Genomic DNA, 16,009 nt, shown 5'->3' with positions numbered 1-16,009 from the left:
TTCCAAGGTATTCGTACATTGCTTCACAGCTAGAATATGGAACAAGTCAAAAAACTTAATACTACTATAAAGTCTTAATTTATAATCACAGCCTTGTTGAAATATATACAGAAGAGGTTTACAATATAGTCTACTAGTACAACACAAAGTTTTAGTATCAATTTCATGAAGCGTTGTTGAATGTCATGAATTCGCCTACAGAATAGAAGGCGTCAGAAATTAAGTACTTCTTTAATTTGGCCCTAAGTAATCTTATGTTTTGAGTTTCATTTTTTATATCAATAGGGAGGGTATTAAAAATTCTTACTGCCATATAACGCACACCTTTTTGATAGCACGATAGACTTGCCGATGGAGTATGAAAGTCATTTTTTGACGCGTATTTATGCTATAAACTTTGAATTATTTACAAAATTTTCACGATTACATACAAGGAAGATTATTAATGAAAAATATACTGACAAGCCATGGACATTATTTGTAGTTTTTTTTTTAAATAGTCCTACACGAGTCCCTAGATTTGGCACCTACTATTATTCCTTGCTATAGAGGAAAGACTGACTTTCATTTGTTGCACTAATAAAATAGTTATGTTTATAAACATAAACTGTTGGTAATTTGACATTTTATCAAGCGAAATCTGATGAAAGTTGGTGAAACCAGCCGTTAAGTATAGCAGATCTCTTCCAAACGTAAGAATTCATGCCAGCCATCTCAGAACATAGAGGTGTTTCTACCTTTCACTGTCACTTCCTGTGGTTCTGTAATCGCAGTTGGTATGACAACATAACCGTCTCTCTCCAGCAATTATCCGGCATTAAAACGGTCATTAGCGATTCAGCTCACGTCACGTTTGCTTTCTGATGCGATGTTACAACTCCAAGGTCAGTCTGGATTTTGGAGTCCTTTCATATTTTCACGCATGGAAATCAACACTCTGGAAGCAAAAACTTCCGACACTTCAGAGCTTTCTTTTCGAATTCACATTAATATGGCACGTAAAAGTCAGACAACATAATTGAGAAAATATGAAGAGACCAATAAAATTTACTTGAAGTGTAATATTAACAAGAGTCTGAATTATTTGATATTATGTAAGGCTGAAACCTCGTCACAAGTTATCACAAAGTTATCATATTGTCGTCGTCTTCCTAACAAATATTAGGCTGAGTGGCTTACGGTCTCAAAGTAGAATTTTCAGTGCATCTCTTCTTCGGACGACCTAGAGATCTTTTGTTATGCGGATGGTAATGAAACAGTGCTTTTGGAATTCTGCATCGATCCATTTGTTCGAGATGACCCATCCACTGAAGTTGATATTTACTGATGAACTGCATAATGGGTTCTATTTGAAGTTCTTGAATTATGTCCTAATTTTTTCATGATCCCAGCGAGTATATCCAGCTGTTGTTCTCATGAACCTAATCTCACTTGCTGTTACTCTACTGACATCTTTATTCTTCACAGTCCACGCTTCACTACCATAGCTTAATACTGGCTGTGCTGAGGTTTTATACAAACCTATTCTCGTGTGTCTTTGTACTAGTGAAGGTTTCATGATTTTATTAATGATCCCCAAATATTTTATTATATTTACATATTTTTCAGCAATATCTACTTCATCATAAGGTGATAGTGTATAGCCAAGATAAGTGAAAGTATTTACTCTTTATATTATTTTATTATTCAAATAGATTTTCTTGGTACAGGGAATTTCCCAGAAAATGACATGATTTTCGTTTTTTCAATATTAATTTCCATGTTATATTTTTCACTGACCATATTTAAATTGTGTACTGAATATTGTAAATCATATTGTAACAGCAATAAATGATTGTCTCGGAAGTGTTAGGGATGAGAGGTTATTCGAAAATAACCGGCTATAGGTAAACCGGTTAGCTTAAAATTAATTTAATCTGAAGGAAGTTAACCGATAAAAAAACAACCGGTTATTTTCCGGTCATTATTTTTTTTAACATTTTAAAGTCAGCAAATTATAAAAACAAAGTGAGAAGTTATTTGGAATCAATTGTAAACTAACCAGAAGATAATTAAAAGAACACCATTAGATGCTGAAGAACATCAATGACGTCCATAAGCAAAATACAAAAAATAACTAAATGAAATTTCATAACCCTTTATTAATTACTTTACTCACATTGAGATAAATAAAAAATAACACCATTTGCGTTATTTTTACAATTAATATAGTCTTCATCATTATGCATTTCGATGAGCAATCTATTCGCCTATAACCAATAAATACTGAAGTCAGAGATCCTCGCCGTATGGACAGGAACATCTACGACAATGTCCATCCCTGAAGTCCACCTATGAAAGTGATCGCTATTAGAAAACTAGAGAACTAATGGGACAATGTTATGAAATATCAATATATACCATTAGAAGAAAAAATAGAGTTTATCGCCATTTTAATCGCTCCAATACCTGCAGATATAAATCATAAGCCAATCAGACAAATTCAACGATTAAGATAGGCAGGCGTATATTATTGACAATGATTTGAAGTTGAATCTTATTTTACAATCTATAGGCAACTGTGGTACCTAAAGAGTAACCCATACCCCATATAGGAATGGTACACGAGACAATTTGTATACAGGGTTGATTACATAAGAGTACAAAGTAATAAGAAGACTGGCATTGAATTTGAGATAAATTAAAAGTACATTTTGATTCGATGTGTATTTTAAAAAATAACCGGTCGTTCGGTTATTAATGAAAATAACCGGTTATCAGTTTAAACCGGCAAGCAAAAGTAACCGGTATTTAACCGGTTAACCATATCAAAATAACCGGTTATTTTTGTGCATCTCTAGTAAGTGTTGAAAACATCATACATCCGACAGTAAAATAAAACGACGCTAGTTTTAGGACTACAACTTCTGAGCTTAGAGAGTCACATAGTAATATAGAAAATAAACTGAAGCGTCGGTTATTCGCCTTTCCTATCAAACGCATCAGTTGTAGAAATTACAGTGAATCACTAACTCTACCACCTACGTTAAATACACTTCCCAGAAAGGCTCACACTATGCAAATCATAATATTGCAAATTCAAGGCTTATAACAATAAAAATAAATGGTCATACGTCAACACATCAATGATAAATCGAATGTCAAAACATATCACAAATCAATCAATTCAATTGCTCATACAAGCAATAATTGAAACACACAAACAAATAAAATCTATGAAACGTATTACACATTGCACGAATGATTGCCGGCGGCTAGTAGGCGAACTAAAGCACAAACACTGGATCGTATCGTATAACGCAGCGCCAATGCCTCTCTCAAAATCGGCAGTCATTCGTGCAACGAGTTATACAAGCTAGGCCCTATCATCAATAAAACATACGATCTATGAAACATAAAAACAAACAATCATCTTTGAAATACACGATCAAATAAACATACAATCTATAGAATATATAAACATATAATTTGAAATATACGATCAAGTAAACATACAAGCAATCTAGTAAAAACAGAAGTAATCAATCAAATATACAATACATCAATGATGTACAGACACAAATAAACATGCAATCTTACACAGATCAAGAAACGTATCACGCAGAGACACTACATATACACATGAACATAATATGCATAAACATATTTCATTCACTTCATCACTCATACAGTTTTATTAATAAATTTACAAAAACAAATATATTCACAATACCCAGAAAGTATATACATATAAAAATGTATCCAATTATTCATTTCATTCAGATATATCAGTACATAGGCTTACAATAAAATACGTACATTACGCAATAATTTTTACTTCTCAATCCTGAAATCCATATAATCTTGGAGGTACAGTTAATCACTACTGTAAAGTAAGAATGGTTAAAGTAATACAGGCTGGCTACCTCTTCGAGGGCCGGATCCGAAATGGATTCATGCAACTAGGCTAACATTGGCCCATTGTGTATACATGGAAGATTGTTCCATTCCGGCAGTGGTCCGGATGGTATTCGTGAATTTGATGCTGACAAGTGGGTCATCCTGCCTCAGCTCTGACAGAGCCAGGTCTCGTCCCCAGACGAGTACTGACAAGTCCCAGGGCCCGGAGTTCAATCCTTCCTCTATCAGAATCAGCATTTACCACCACAAATTCCCTTAAACATGGTGCTAGTTTCGGTCCAAGACTTTATAATAAAGTTACAAACCACTTTCAAAATTTGAAATATTTTAAAATTGAACCGTTTGAAAAAAATTATAAAATTATTCATGATATATACTGTAATATTAACACAGCAAAATTAGAAATAGATAAACATGTCGAAGTTAACGGTGTTTGAAAGAACAAATTATCTATAGGCTAAAACGAATATCTTGAGAATCCCTTATAACATGAATTACCATACCAGCACACATAAATAATAATGCCTTAAATAATGCATGAGTTAACAAATGAAAAAAAGCCAAAACAGAAAAACCTACAGATAAAATGCTTATTATTAAATGTGTGTATTCTTTATCTTTTTATTTCTATCTATATTCATGTTTTATTGAATATCACTGGCTTCTGTGTGATTGTCAATTTATATAAAATGTTTTTTTTCTTTTTCTTTTTCTTTTTCTTTTTTTGCTCTTGTGTGTTAATTATCGGTTTGAATTAAGCTAATTAGTGTATTTAGTAAACTGTCTTTGTAAATTTTAAGTTATATTATTGACTAAGACCACACCGTACACGAGCCTGGCTCTTACGGTAGTGGCTAGAAACATTTTTGTTGTGTAATTTTAATTTGTACTCACTTTGCCTACTAGCTAAATAAAAAAAAATCCATCACGACATGGCCGGGAATCGAACCTGGACCGCAAAGAGAGAAGACCAGCATGCTAACGCTGAGCCATAGACGCGGCTGTTAAAAGCAACAAGTTTCACATATGAAGAGAGTGGTGTTGCCTGGGCAACAAGTGTCCTTCGTTGAGAGCAGTTAGTTAGTTAGTTGGTTTTAAAAAGGGCGCGTCAGCTACATTGCCTATTTGCGCCCTTATCTAAAATTTTTCATAAACAAAATCATAAACAATACAATACTAATAATACGAAACTAAAACACGTTGTCACTTGAGGGCATATAACTTCCTCATTAGAAACAGATGTATCCATTGGGATAGCCTACTGCATTACCGAATTACGAAAATGAGGAAACGTAACATATTTCTATCAAAATTAAGGGTAAATGAATTAATGGAGGAATGAGAGGGGGAAATGGGAGGAGAAACTTTAAAGGTACGTGAAAACATGTCCTTGCAAGGGAGTTGGGGCTGTGAAAACTGAATATATGAGCTCCAAGCCTGTTGGCCACTTGTCTCACTTCGGGTTTCGCCGCTCCACTGAAGGAGATCTAGAAAATTTCGAGGAGGAAAGCCAAAAATGGACGTAACTTATTAGCTACAACATACGGGGGTGGAGGGGGAGAAGTACAGTGAGCTCACCAAGAGAAGTTAGAAACGCGATGGTACCAATTAGGAGGAGAAGTGGTAGAATCTAGGCAACGAAAAGGTAATAGTCAATTTGGCTGTTTGAAGATTCGAACGCTTAGCAATTAATTACCTTAACGGTAATAGCCAATTGGCTCTTCGATGATTTTCTCAGATCAGGAGACCAGCCAATTGGCTCTTTGATTACTCATCGATCTGTAGAAAGGGACGATTATATTCTGTTAGAGCCCGAGTTGGATGTGAATAATCATTAATTAGGGCATTCTATGGACAAAGATTTTTTATAGAAGATACTCACTCTCGCAACGACATGAGCACAAAAATGACCACGGGATTTAGATGATACATGAATAATTATCAAATGAACAAATAATAAAAAATCTCTCTTTCTTAAACTACAAATTCCCCTCTAATCCTTTCAAAAGCTGATATTTTTTTTTTTTTTTTTTTTTTTTTTTTTTTTTTTTTTTTTTTTTTTTTTTGTGAACTGAATCTAATTTTTAACTGTTCCTTACTGAATTTTTAATACATAGCTGTAGGCCTATTATGAAGGTTACTTACAATTTAAATGTCTTTTTTATGGTACCACACAAACTTCAAATGAAACCGTTAAAAAAAGTCGACGTCTAGTAATCCCAGTGTACATATGTATTATGTTTAAAAAACCTTCGCTTACAACAAACCACTCTTACTTACACAAATGGCTTTTAAGGAACCCGAAGGTTCATTGCCGCCCTCACATAAGCCCGCCATCGGTCCCTATCCTGTGCAAGATTAATCCAGTCTCTATCATCATATCCCACCTCCCTCAAATCCATTTTAATATTATCCTCCCATCTACGTCTCGGCCTCCCCAAAGGTCTTTTTCCCTCCGGTCTCCCAACTAACACTCTATATGCATTTCTGGATTCGCCCATACGTGCCACATGCCCTGCCCATCTCAAACGTCTGGATTTAATGTTCCTAATTATGTCAGGTGAAGAATACAATGCGTGCAGTTCTGCGTTGTGTAACTTTCTCCATTCTCTTGTAACTTCATCCCGCTTAGCCCCAAATATTTTCCTAAGCACCTTATTCTCAAACACCCTTAACCTATGTTCCTCTCTCAGAGTAAGAGTCCAAGTTTCACAACCATACAGAACAACCGGTAATATAACTGTTTTATAAATTATAACTTTCAGATTTTTTGACAGCAGACTAGATGATAAAAGCTTCTCAACCGAATAATAACACGCATTTCCCATATTTATTCTGCGTTTAATTTCCTCCCGAGTGTCATTTATATTTGTTACTGTTGCTCCAAGATATTAATTTTTTCCACCCCTTCGAAGGATAAATCTCCAATTTTTACATTTCCATTTCGTACAATATTCTGGTCACGAGACATAATCATATACTTTGTCTTTTCAGGATTTACTTCCAAACCGATCGCTTTACTTGCTTCAAGTAAAATTTCCGTGTTTTCCCTAATCGTTTATAGATTTTCTCCTAACATATTCACGTCATCCGCATAGACAAGAAGCTGATGTAACCCGTTCAATTCCAAACCCTCTCTGTTATCCTGAACTTTCCTAATGGCATATTCTAAAGCGAAGTTAAAAAGTAAAGGTGATAGTGCACCTCCCTGCTTTAGCCCGCAGTGAATTGGAAAAGCATCAGATAGAAACTGACCTATATGGACTCTGCTGTATGTTTCATTGAGACACATTTTAATTAATCGAACTAGTTTCTTGGGAATACCAAATTCAATAAGAATACCATATAATACTTCCCTCTTAACCGAGTCATATGCCTTTTTGAAATCTATGAATAACTGATGTACTGTACCCTTATACTCCCATTTTTTTTCTCCATTATCTATCGAATACAAAAAATCTGATCAATAGTCGATCTATTACGCCTAAAACCGCACTGATGATCCCCAATAATTTCATCTACGTATGGAGCTAATCTTCTCAAAAACATATTGGACAAAATTTTGTACGACGTCAACAAAAGTGATATTCCTCGAAAGTTACCACAGTTGGTTTTGTCCCCCTTCTTAAAAATCGGTACAATTATGGACAAACCACTCTATCTTTTTTATAACATCATCAGTGTTTGGTTGACATCGGGAGTAGGACGGACACGTGCAGTAATCTTGCTCTCACGGAGTTACCATTTCTTTCCGTCTTATCTTTGCGAAGCACATAAAAAATTGACATGTTAGTTATTCATAAAAAGTGGCAACATCGTATTACTTACAGGACGTAATACACCCACAGTCAATTATGTGCCTCTCTTACATTTCTTGACGATGAAATCGGAGATTGTGATGGTTTCGTTTCCTCATCCTCTGTTATTAACAACTAGAGTTGTTGATTATATAAGTGTATGTTTTTCAAATACAGCACAAACTGTACAAAAGTAATATATCACTGCACTGTAGCAACAGAAGCAACTCGTGGTCTCAAAGTGTCAACACAACCTCAGTTCAGGTAGAACGGACTCTGTACAGTACTAGCTGTAGTGTCTGTATGCGGTTTTTGCAAGACGCAAGTTCGCGTCTGCAGTAAGTGGCGGCTCGTTTTAAGTGAAAAATAATATAATCCCCAGATCATTTCCATTTAGTGATGAGTCGACAGAGAAAGATTTTTTATTAAGAAGGGATGATTAAGGACGGATGATTTGAAATAAATCTTAGTAGTTGTATTATGTTCTATTATATTTTCTTACGCATGATATTTTATGTTACAAATAAACACAGTGAATGTTTTAGTAATGAAATACTGTCTACATCTGCTTTAGAACGCTGAAGGTAAAAATTGGATATCAACAAGGTAAGACATATCAAATATCGTTAGCACGTTGTGCGTGCGAGTTTCAGATTGCACGACATATGATCGACTAGCTAAGAGCATTTATGGATACATTTGAAATGTGGCAGTATCATATAGAACATAGATAACTTCACTTTCTTTGACTATAAACTTTCTTCAAGAGTGATAAGGTGATAAGAAAATGTTATCAAATATAGGACCCTAGTTCAAGACCAACAGCAGGTAAGTTTGGAGAAACAATGACAATTGACAAGGAATCGAGATTTTTCTGAAATCCTTTTGGCTTACAGCCGATAGAAAATCCTGAAAGTTTATAGCTTGAATTGATAAATCTACAGAACAATGTCACTCAGATTCCAGCGAAATCAGCAATCGAACTGTTCATAATGCTACTTAAGTCAGAATTTCCAAATAGACTATTTGCTTCCATATATACTGTATGTGCTTGAGGTAGAGTTTAATACAACAAAGAAGTGTATAAGCTCTAACAATGTACAGAAAGAGCTCAGAAGTAAGTTTATTTTATCTGCCGTGACATATAAAAATTACTGCCTTCAATTTGTGATTGTTTGCGAACACAGACTATTATCTTTCTGAGAACAGAGGAATACTCTTTAATGTATAAAGACTTGTAAATTATTGCGTTCTATGTTTCAAATAAGACATATAATAAGAAATATTAACAAATAGTGTAATAATAAATAATTAGTGTTGTAGCTATATTTATTTTGTTGTATCTTTAAAAGGTTGTATTCAGTTTGTGTTTCTAGTACTAAACTAATTTACAATGCTAGGAAATAACATAATTTTGTTATGTTTGTTTAGGTACAGTCTGTCTAAAATTATTATAATTATTGTACCATGCGTCATTCTGAAATTCAGATCATGGAGTAGATATCACGATCACCTGCAAGAGCCTCCAGAGCGCACCGTGGCAGTGAACTGCTTTTGCAGCTAAACTACAAACAACTTGTAACTGCTGCTTCTGGCTCCGTCTGTCTTTCTCTCTTTCAAGGTCTTTTAGCACTTTGTGAGCACGAGTTGCCCATCTATGTCCATACCAGTGCAGTGCGATCAAAAGCTCATCGCAAGTCATTAACATCAATCAGATTACATAAATATAGTTATATCGCAATTTACTATTGGTATGCTTTAAAAATTAAAATACATAAAAATGAGAAACATGATGTGATAACATACCCATAGGGAGGTCCAGCATTCTGTTATGGCCGCCATATGACGAGGATGCTGCTGCCTGGTGGCAGCTAAAGGTAGTCTCATCACCAATCAAAACATCCGAGCATCTTGATGCACACCACACGTCACAATTACACTCACAAACATTTTGCTCGGCAACGGAAAACACTACTGTTCGCATGGATATCCACCTTAGCTACAAGTTAGAGAAGCACTTTTAATACTCAAGCATACGGGCTCAAAAATGGTTTTACCACTAAGCCACAACATTTTAATTTCAAACTTAATAATTTACAGCAACGATTTCGATATTCATATTCTACTTTTACGTCATATAGTTTCACCATGAAACCACTTTAATTACATTTTCTAATTAACTCAATAAGGTATAGGTTCTATTAACAGTTCTATATCCTAATGAATATTATCAAATTCAAAATCGCTATATTTCCTAGTTTACGTAAATGGATGAACTACTTTTCTTCCCTCGTATTCCTAGTAAAGTGATTTGTTTGTATTTTACACCAGTATCATCGAACTCCAGTCGTGGAAGGGGGTAGCAAACGGTATTTCCGGTTCTCAACTGTTAATCCAAAGGTATACCAGGTTAATATTAGAAATGTTAGTAAAAATAAAATGATGTCCCTGTACTAAAATATTACAGTAATTTCAATTCCTGCATTCTCCAAAATAAGAACATAATCATCAGCATAATAAATTTTATCAGTTCCCTTATTTTTCGTTAACTGAAAACAATAAAGTAAAACACAAGTCCGGAAATGAGATTCTTCAGGCATGTGGTACCCGAGTTACAAGAAACTAATGAAACAATTGCGAAATGAACGAAAAAGAAACCGAAAATTATACGAGAGAACATAAAATGGATGTCATAAACAAGAATGTACAAGCAAACTTGAAATAATAATAATCTAATGGGGCAATTTGTAGGAATAGCAACAGAAACACCACTGATACATGACTTAAAGGAGTAGAAGACAATGGAAATCCTCAGAATTATAGAGATATCACCAGCCGCATCAAGATTATTTGTTACTAAGCAATTGAATGAGCCAATCAATTTAAAGGACACAATTACATCCCGGAGTACAGAGCAGAGTTCTGCACAATCGCACTACACCAAGCGGCACGGACAATTGAATTCACTCAGCTCCTGCTAAATAGCCTGCCCGCTCATCTGTGTTCGGAGTTTTTCACGTGTCACGATAACCAAATTAATGCAGACAATGCCGGTCTGCCATATACGTACAATTAGATTTCAGAATCCACAGGAATAAATGGACTAAAAGCCGCTTCTCTGAATGTCACATAGCCCACTCATATTCATAACGAAGATATGATTAAATTTAGGCAGCTCTTTATGTAACGACCTTCACAGAAACAACTCGGGAACAATAATGAAGTTGTTTGAAAATGGAAGTCGCAATACTAGAATTGTACGCTGAAAGATCTTTTAACAGAATATGACGAAGCTGGTTTTATTACCACAAAAAAACTGGACATAAAATCTGCATTGTGGTTCTATTAATTCAAAATACAGCAACACAATGCATGTATCTAATATAGCGGTTCGCAACATTTTTTAATGGTGTCCCACTATTTTTAACTTAGAGCAGCCATGGCGAAAATGTAACTCACGAGCACATTGTGGTTCGCAATGATAGCTGTGCATGTCTCTTGCTCCCCCAACCCCCACCCTCTCACTCACTGGAGTCAAACTCCGTTCCATTTGTATTTGTCTCTGACCTGTGAGTGGCGTATCGTCGCAATGTCTCTCTCGAAACCATGTACCTCTACAAAAACGAAAGTTTCAAGTAGGATGGGAGGACGCATTTTTTTGCTGCCAATATGGTGAGAATATTAAATGTATGATTTGTTCACAAGTATTACGAGGAAAAAGGTTGTATAACATAAAACAGCATTATACCACATGTTATTCATGAAACATTAAAAGGTTTATTATTATTATCATTATTATTATTATCATTATTATTATTATTATTATTATTATCATCATTATTATTTCGATCCTTTTTCAGCAGATGTACGAATAAAGCGGTTAGATCTTCAATTTAAACTCACAGATTTAAAATGTAATGCTACAATAAAAGCTAGATGTAAGGACTTGACAAATGTTGAACTTTTCAAATCTTTGCCAAAAAATAAATATCCGAAGCTTCGTTCTTTCGCTTGCTCTGTTGAAGCCATGTTCGCTACAACTTACGTTTGTGAAAAATTATTTTCAACAATGAAAATAGTACAAACCTAATTTAGATTACGACTGATAGACAAATACCTTCGTGATCAACTACGACTAGCAGTAAGTGACATAATTCCTGATTTTGAAACTCTGTTCTAGAAACATTCTGAAGACAGTTAACTTTAGATTGTGATAATGTGTCCTATGTTTTCTTGTTCATTTCTTTCTTCGTTACAAGTATTAAACAGTAGTTTGTAAGCTTATACTGTATAAAATTATATTTAAGTGCATGACGTAAGGAAAATGAAAACCGTTAATAAGTCAGACAGTTGCTTCACTTCCCCTTCGGGTGTCCGCCTCCCTCCATAGGTGCTATGCACGTTGCAGGTTACACAGTGGCTCAGCGCACGATTACATTTCCGCCACGGCTAACTTAGAGAATTTGCTGTAAGGTGAGTTAGGGTAAGTGCATTTCTGGGGCAAGTGCAACTTCAGTCCATATATCAGTAGTTCATTTGAGATTCGTCCTGCCATCTCGGGGAGTGTTAAAAAAGGTTGTATTGTATTCATATAATACGATATGGCTCAAGTGAAGTCCACTGGAAATCAGGTTATTGACGTTACTTCCGGGAGTAGTGATTTGAACTAACAGTCGAGGTTGATAACAGTCCAGGAATCCATGTTATATCGTGAATATCGTTTGTTGGAAATTATTCGTGTCTGGTGAGTTTAAATTTAAATATGTGACCTTTATACAAATATTTTTAGATTTTCAAATATCACATAATTAATAATGATACATGAAGAGGTTGCTCTTGCCCCAATATAGTAGTCACATGGGGTAAGTGCATGCTCGCCATATGGGGCAAGTGCGTTTTGAGATGTGCACTTACCCCATCACTTCCTTAAATACTTCAAGCTTGTAATTCTTTCTATAATATGAGCTCGCTTCCTCTCTTTCAGATATAAAGATTTTATTCGTTCGTTTACAACATAATGGTGCCTGTTTATGTTAGAAAGACAAACAGAGGGTTAGGATATTCAAAGGACGACTTGGACTTAGCTGTTAAGGAGGTTACAAGTGGTAGATGTGGCATTAAATCAGCAAGCAAACGTTTCAAAATACCGCGAAGCACTTTTGATTGAACGAGTGTTTCGGTGTGAAGAAGAAAAGGGAGAAAAAGAAAATGGAAAAAGAAAGACAGAAATAAAACGGAAAAGGAAACCTACAAAGAAAGTTGTTTATGATACGTCTGAGAGTGATATCTGTTCTCCTCCCCTAAGTTCAAGTGATGAGGAATATCTATCTCAAGTTATAGAGGAAGAGATTCATGATTTATAGGATGTAACTAAATGGGGAAGAAATGCATCAGAACGAAGGTTAGGAGATTGGATATTAGTAAACCTTTGTACAAAGAAAATTTCTAAATATTTCGTGGGTCAAATTATGTCACTTAGTGACTTAGAAAACCTTACAGTGAAGTTTGTGAGAAAAGTTTCTGAAAGTTCGCATACCACAGTGTTCATGTATGCTGATAATGAAGACATAAGCGATATTGCAAAAGACGAAATAGTGTCAATTCTTCCTGAGCCATCCATAGACTTCAGGGTAAACTGCTATTTCCTGTTTCTTTCGCTCAATACAACATTTAGTGAAGACAATATTTGAAATGATGTTCCTAGCCTATAGTCTAAAACAGTGCAACTTTTACAAACCTAACAAGAGTAAATTGATTTGTATTTAACATATTATTTCAACGTTGATTTTCTTATTTAAAATTCAACGGGAAACTAATTGTATATGGTTGATAATTTTTGAGAGTCTGTATTACTGTTACTGTGTTTACGCTATTTATATGGAGGTTTGAGTTCTAATGCTGCAGAAATTTTCATTTCGAAATCTGATTAAAACTGTAAGTTTTAAGTTACCCCACATTGTATAATGTATTAATAACATAAGGTCACTGTTTGTTAATGTATTCACTTCTGTTAATGGTTTTGTCATACTACTGAACACGTTTATTGCCGAAATAGATAACTTGTCAGAAAAAATGAATAAAATAAAATTTGAAACGTGCATTTGTAGCTCAAAAAAACAAAGAATAAGCACTTGTCCCTTGATTATGTTCTATCCATTACCACGGAAATTTACAGCCTGGAGATGCTCTTGCCCTATATCACGGGGCAACTGCATACCCTCAACATTGTAATGATATTTATTTGTTTCATAAAACATGCTTCGACAATTTACGTAACCGATAAGATGAAAATACACAGAATTAACTACTTAATATACCAATAAAATCTTATTTCAAAATTACAAAGGACTCGGGTATAAAGTTGAACTTTCATATTTAGGGGAAGCACTTACCCCAACTTACCTTACCACTAACCAAATTTAGTATGGCAAAACGTTAAAAGTGTCGCTCCCAGGGTCATAATAAACGTCCCTGTACTCCAATACTAATAAATTGAATGTTTTATTTAGGCGTGTTTCATTAACCCATTACTGCATAGCGTCCTAAAAATGAGACGTGCGTAAAATACTGATTACTATGGAACTTTTTCTTGTTGTTGTTGGAGGCATTGTTTAGAAGGTAAATTATTACATTGTATTATGGTGTTGCAGTATTTGAATTCCGCGCGAACATTTGTTCATACCAGCTAATTTTTTACAAGATGACAGATAACAGTATTTTGTGACGCACCGAGGGTACGTTCATTCTTAGTTACTCTGTAATGGTGATACAGAAATCTGATTTTTATTTTCACATAATGAGTTGAATACTTCAGTTTTCATGTGATATTTAACAACAATAAAATTTTCTTATATGTTGCTAGGTACAAGGTGAAATAAAATGCCGTCCTAAAAATAGGACGCTATGCCGTGTGCACTCCTGTAGTATTCTATAATATGTATATGGTTTCCATTACATTGTTTTATTTCCAGTCTAACCGTGAGTGAAATTTTGGGATTAATGGAAAATCAAAATAACAATAATGAGAGTCTAATATATGTGACCCCTCCAGAAGATTTCCATGATACTAATAAATACGGTGATAAATCGGACGACGAGCATGAGGCTTATTTGAATAACCTTGGCGGTAAACTGCTACTTAGTAAAGCGGAATTACAAAAACAAAATATGTAATGATGATAATGAAGATGACATTGTTGATGAAAGTATGCCAGAGTCTTCTAACATAAAAGCTGCAACAAATGATTTTGAAAGTACATTAGACAAAAATGGAGCTGAGGTTTCTCGCACAAGTTATTGCCGTCCGAAAAGACATTTCCAAGACAGGGAAGGTAATTCCAGGTAGAAGGCCATCGCACTACTACAACTACAAGTACTATTATTACTACTATAACCACCAACGTACCGCGCCGTGGCATTGTGGTCTAAGGCATCCTGCCTCGGACTCACGTTACGGAATGCGCGCTGGTTCGAATCCTCATGGGGGAAGAAATTTTCTCATGAAATTTCGGCCAATGTATGGGACCGGTGCCCACCCAGCATCATCATGCATTTGTGGAGCTACGATAGGTAGCGAAAATCCGGTTTCGGAAACCAGCTATAACGGCTAGGGGGGAATCATCGTGCTAACCACACGATACCGCCATTCTGATTGGATGATTGTCCACCTCTGTTTCGGCATGTGAACGTGAGACCAGCAGCAGGCTGGTCGGTCTTGGCCCTTCATGGGCTGTAGAGCTACGAATTTTTTTATAATCACCATCATCAGTACCAGCGCTAACAGCAGCAATAGCAGCACCATGACTAGCAGCAACAGCAGTACCAGCGCTAGCACAGAAACAGCAGCAGCAGCGCTGGCAATACCGATGTTAGCAACAGCGGCAACAACAGTGTGGTGGTCCATCTTCGCTTATTTTCTTGATGTTGCCGTAGTAAATACTTAGTTTCTGTACAGAAAAATGAAGCCTCAAAACTCTTCAGAATCGCTCAACTTTTGCCGTCTCCTGGCTTTTAGAGTACTGAAAAGGCATGGGGTGAGTTCCCACTAAGGAAAAATTGTTCCCATTCCATCAGGAGACATAAGATTTGATGGTCAACACCACTGGCCAGTTGAAAATGAAACTCTGCGAAGGTGTGCTAATTGTACAGGGAAAGCAAAGTCCATCTGCAGCAAGTGTCAAATTGGACTCCACCCTAAATGTTTCTACAAAATAGTGTTGTGCAATGCGTAGGCTTGTGTGAGGAGGGCAGTTGAACCACTGATTCTAATATGTGTATATGTATTTGCTACATAATAAATACATAAATACTAT

The 16,009-nt window shown here is 35.4% G+C and overlaps 1 protein-coding gene across 11 annotated transcripts in view; it reads right to left on the bottom strand.

The window, feature by feature from the left end:
- Positions 1–16,009, bottom strand: part of LOC138709217 (uro-adherence factor A-like) — a 1,183,483-nt gene that overhangs the window by 229,752 nt on the left and 937,722 nt on the right. For 5 of the 11 annotated variants that reach the window (XM_069839814.1, XM_069839817.1, XM_069839816.1 and 2 more), the window contains exon 2: positions 9,504–9,696. The exons of the other annotated variants lie outside the window; for them this stretch is intronic. In XM_069839814.1, the coding sequence (XP_069695915.1) occupies positions 9,504–9,584 (81 nt within the window). In that variant the 5' untranslated portion in view covers positions 9,585–9,696. The remainder of the gene's footprint in view (positions 1–9,503; positions 9,697–16,009) is intronic. 11 annotated transcript variants of the gene reach the window in all.

The sequence above is a fragment of the Periplaneta americana genome, chromosome 11 (genome assembly GCF_040183065.1).
Source record: "Periplaneta americana isolate PAMFEO1 chromosome 11, P.americana_PAMFEO1_priV1, whole genome shotgun sequence".
NCBI lineage: Eukaryota > Metazoa > Arthropoda > Insecta > Blattodea > Blattidae > Periplaneta > Periplaneta americana.
This window is presented reverse-complemented; position numbering and strand designations above follow the sequence as displayed.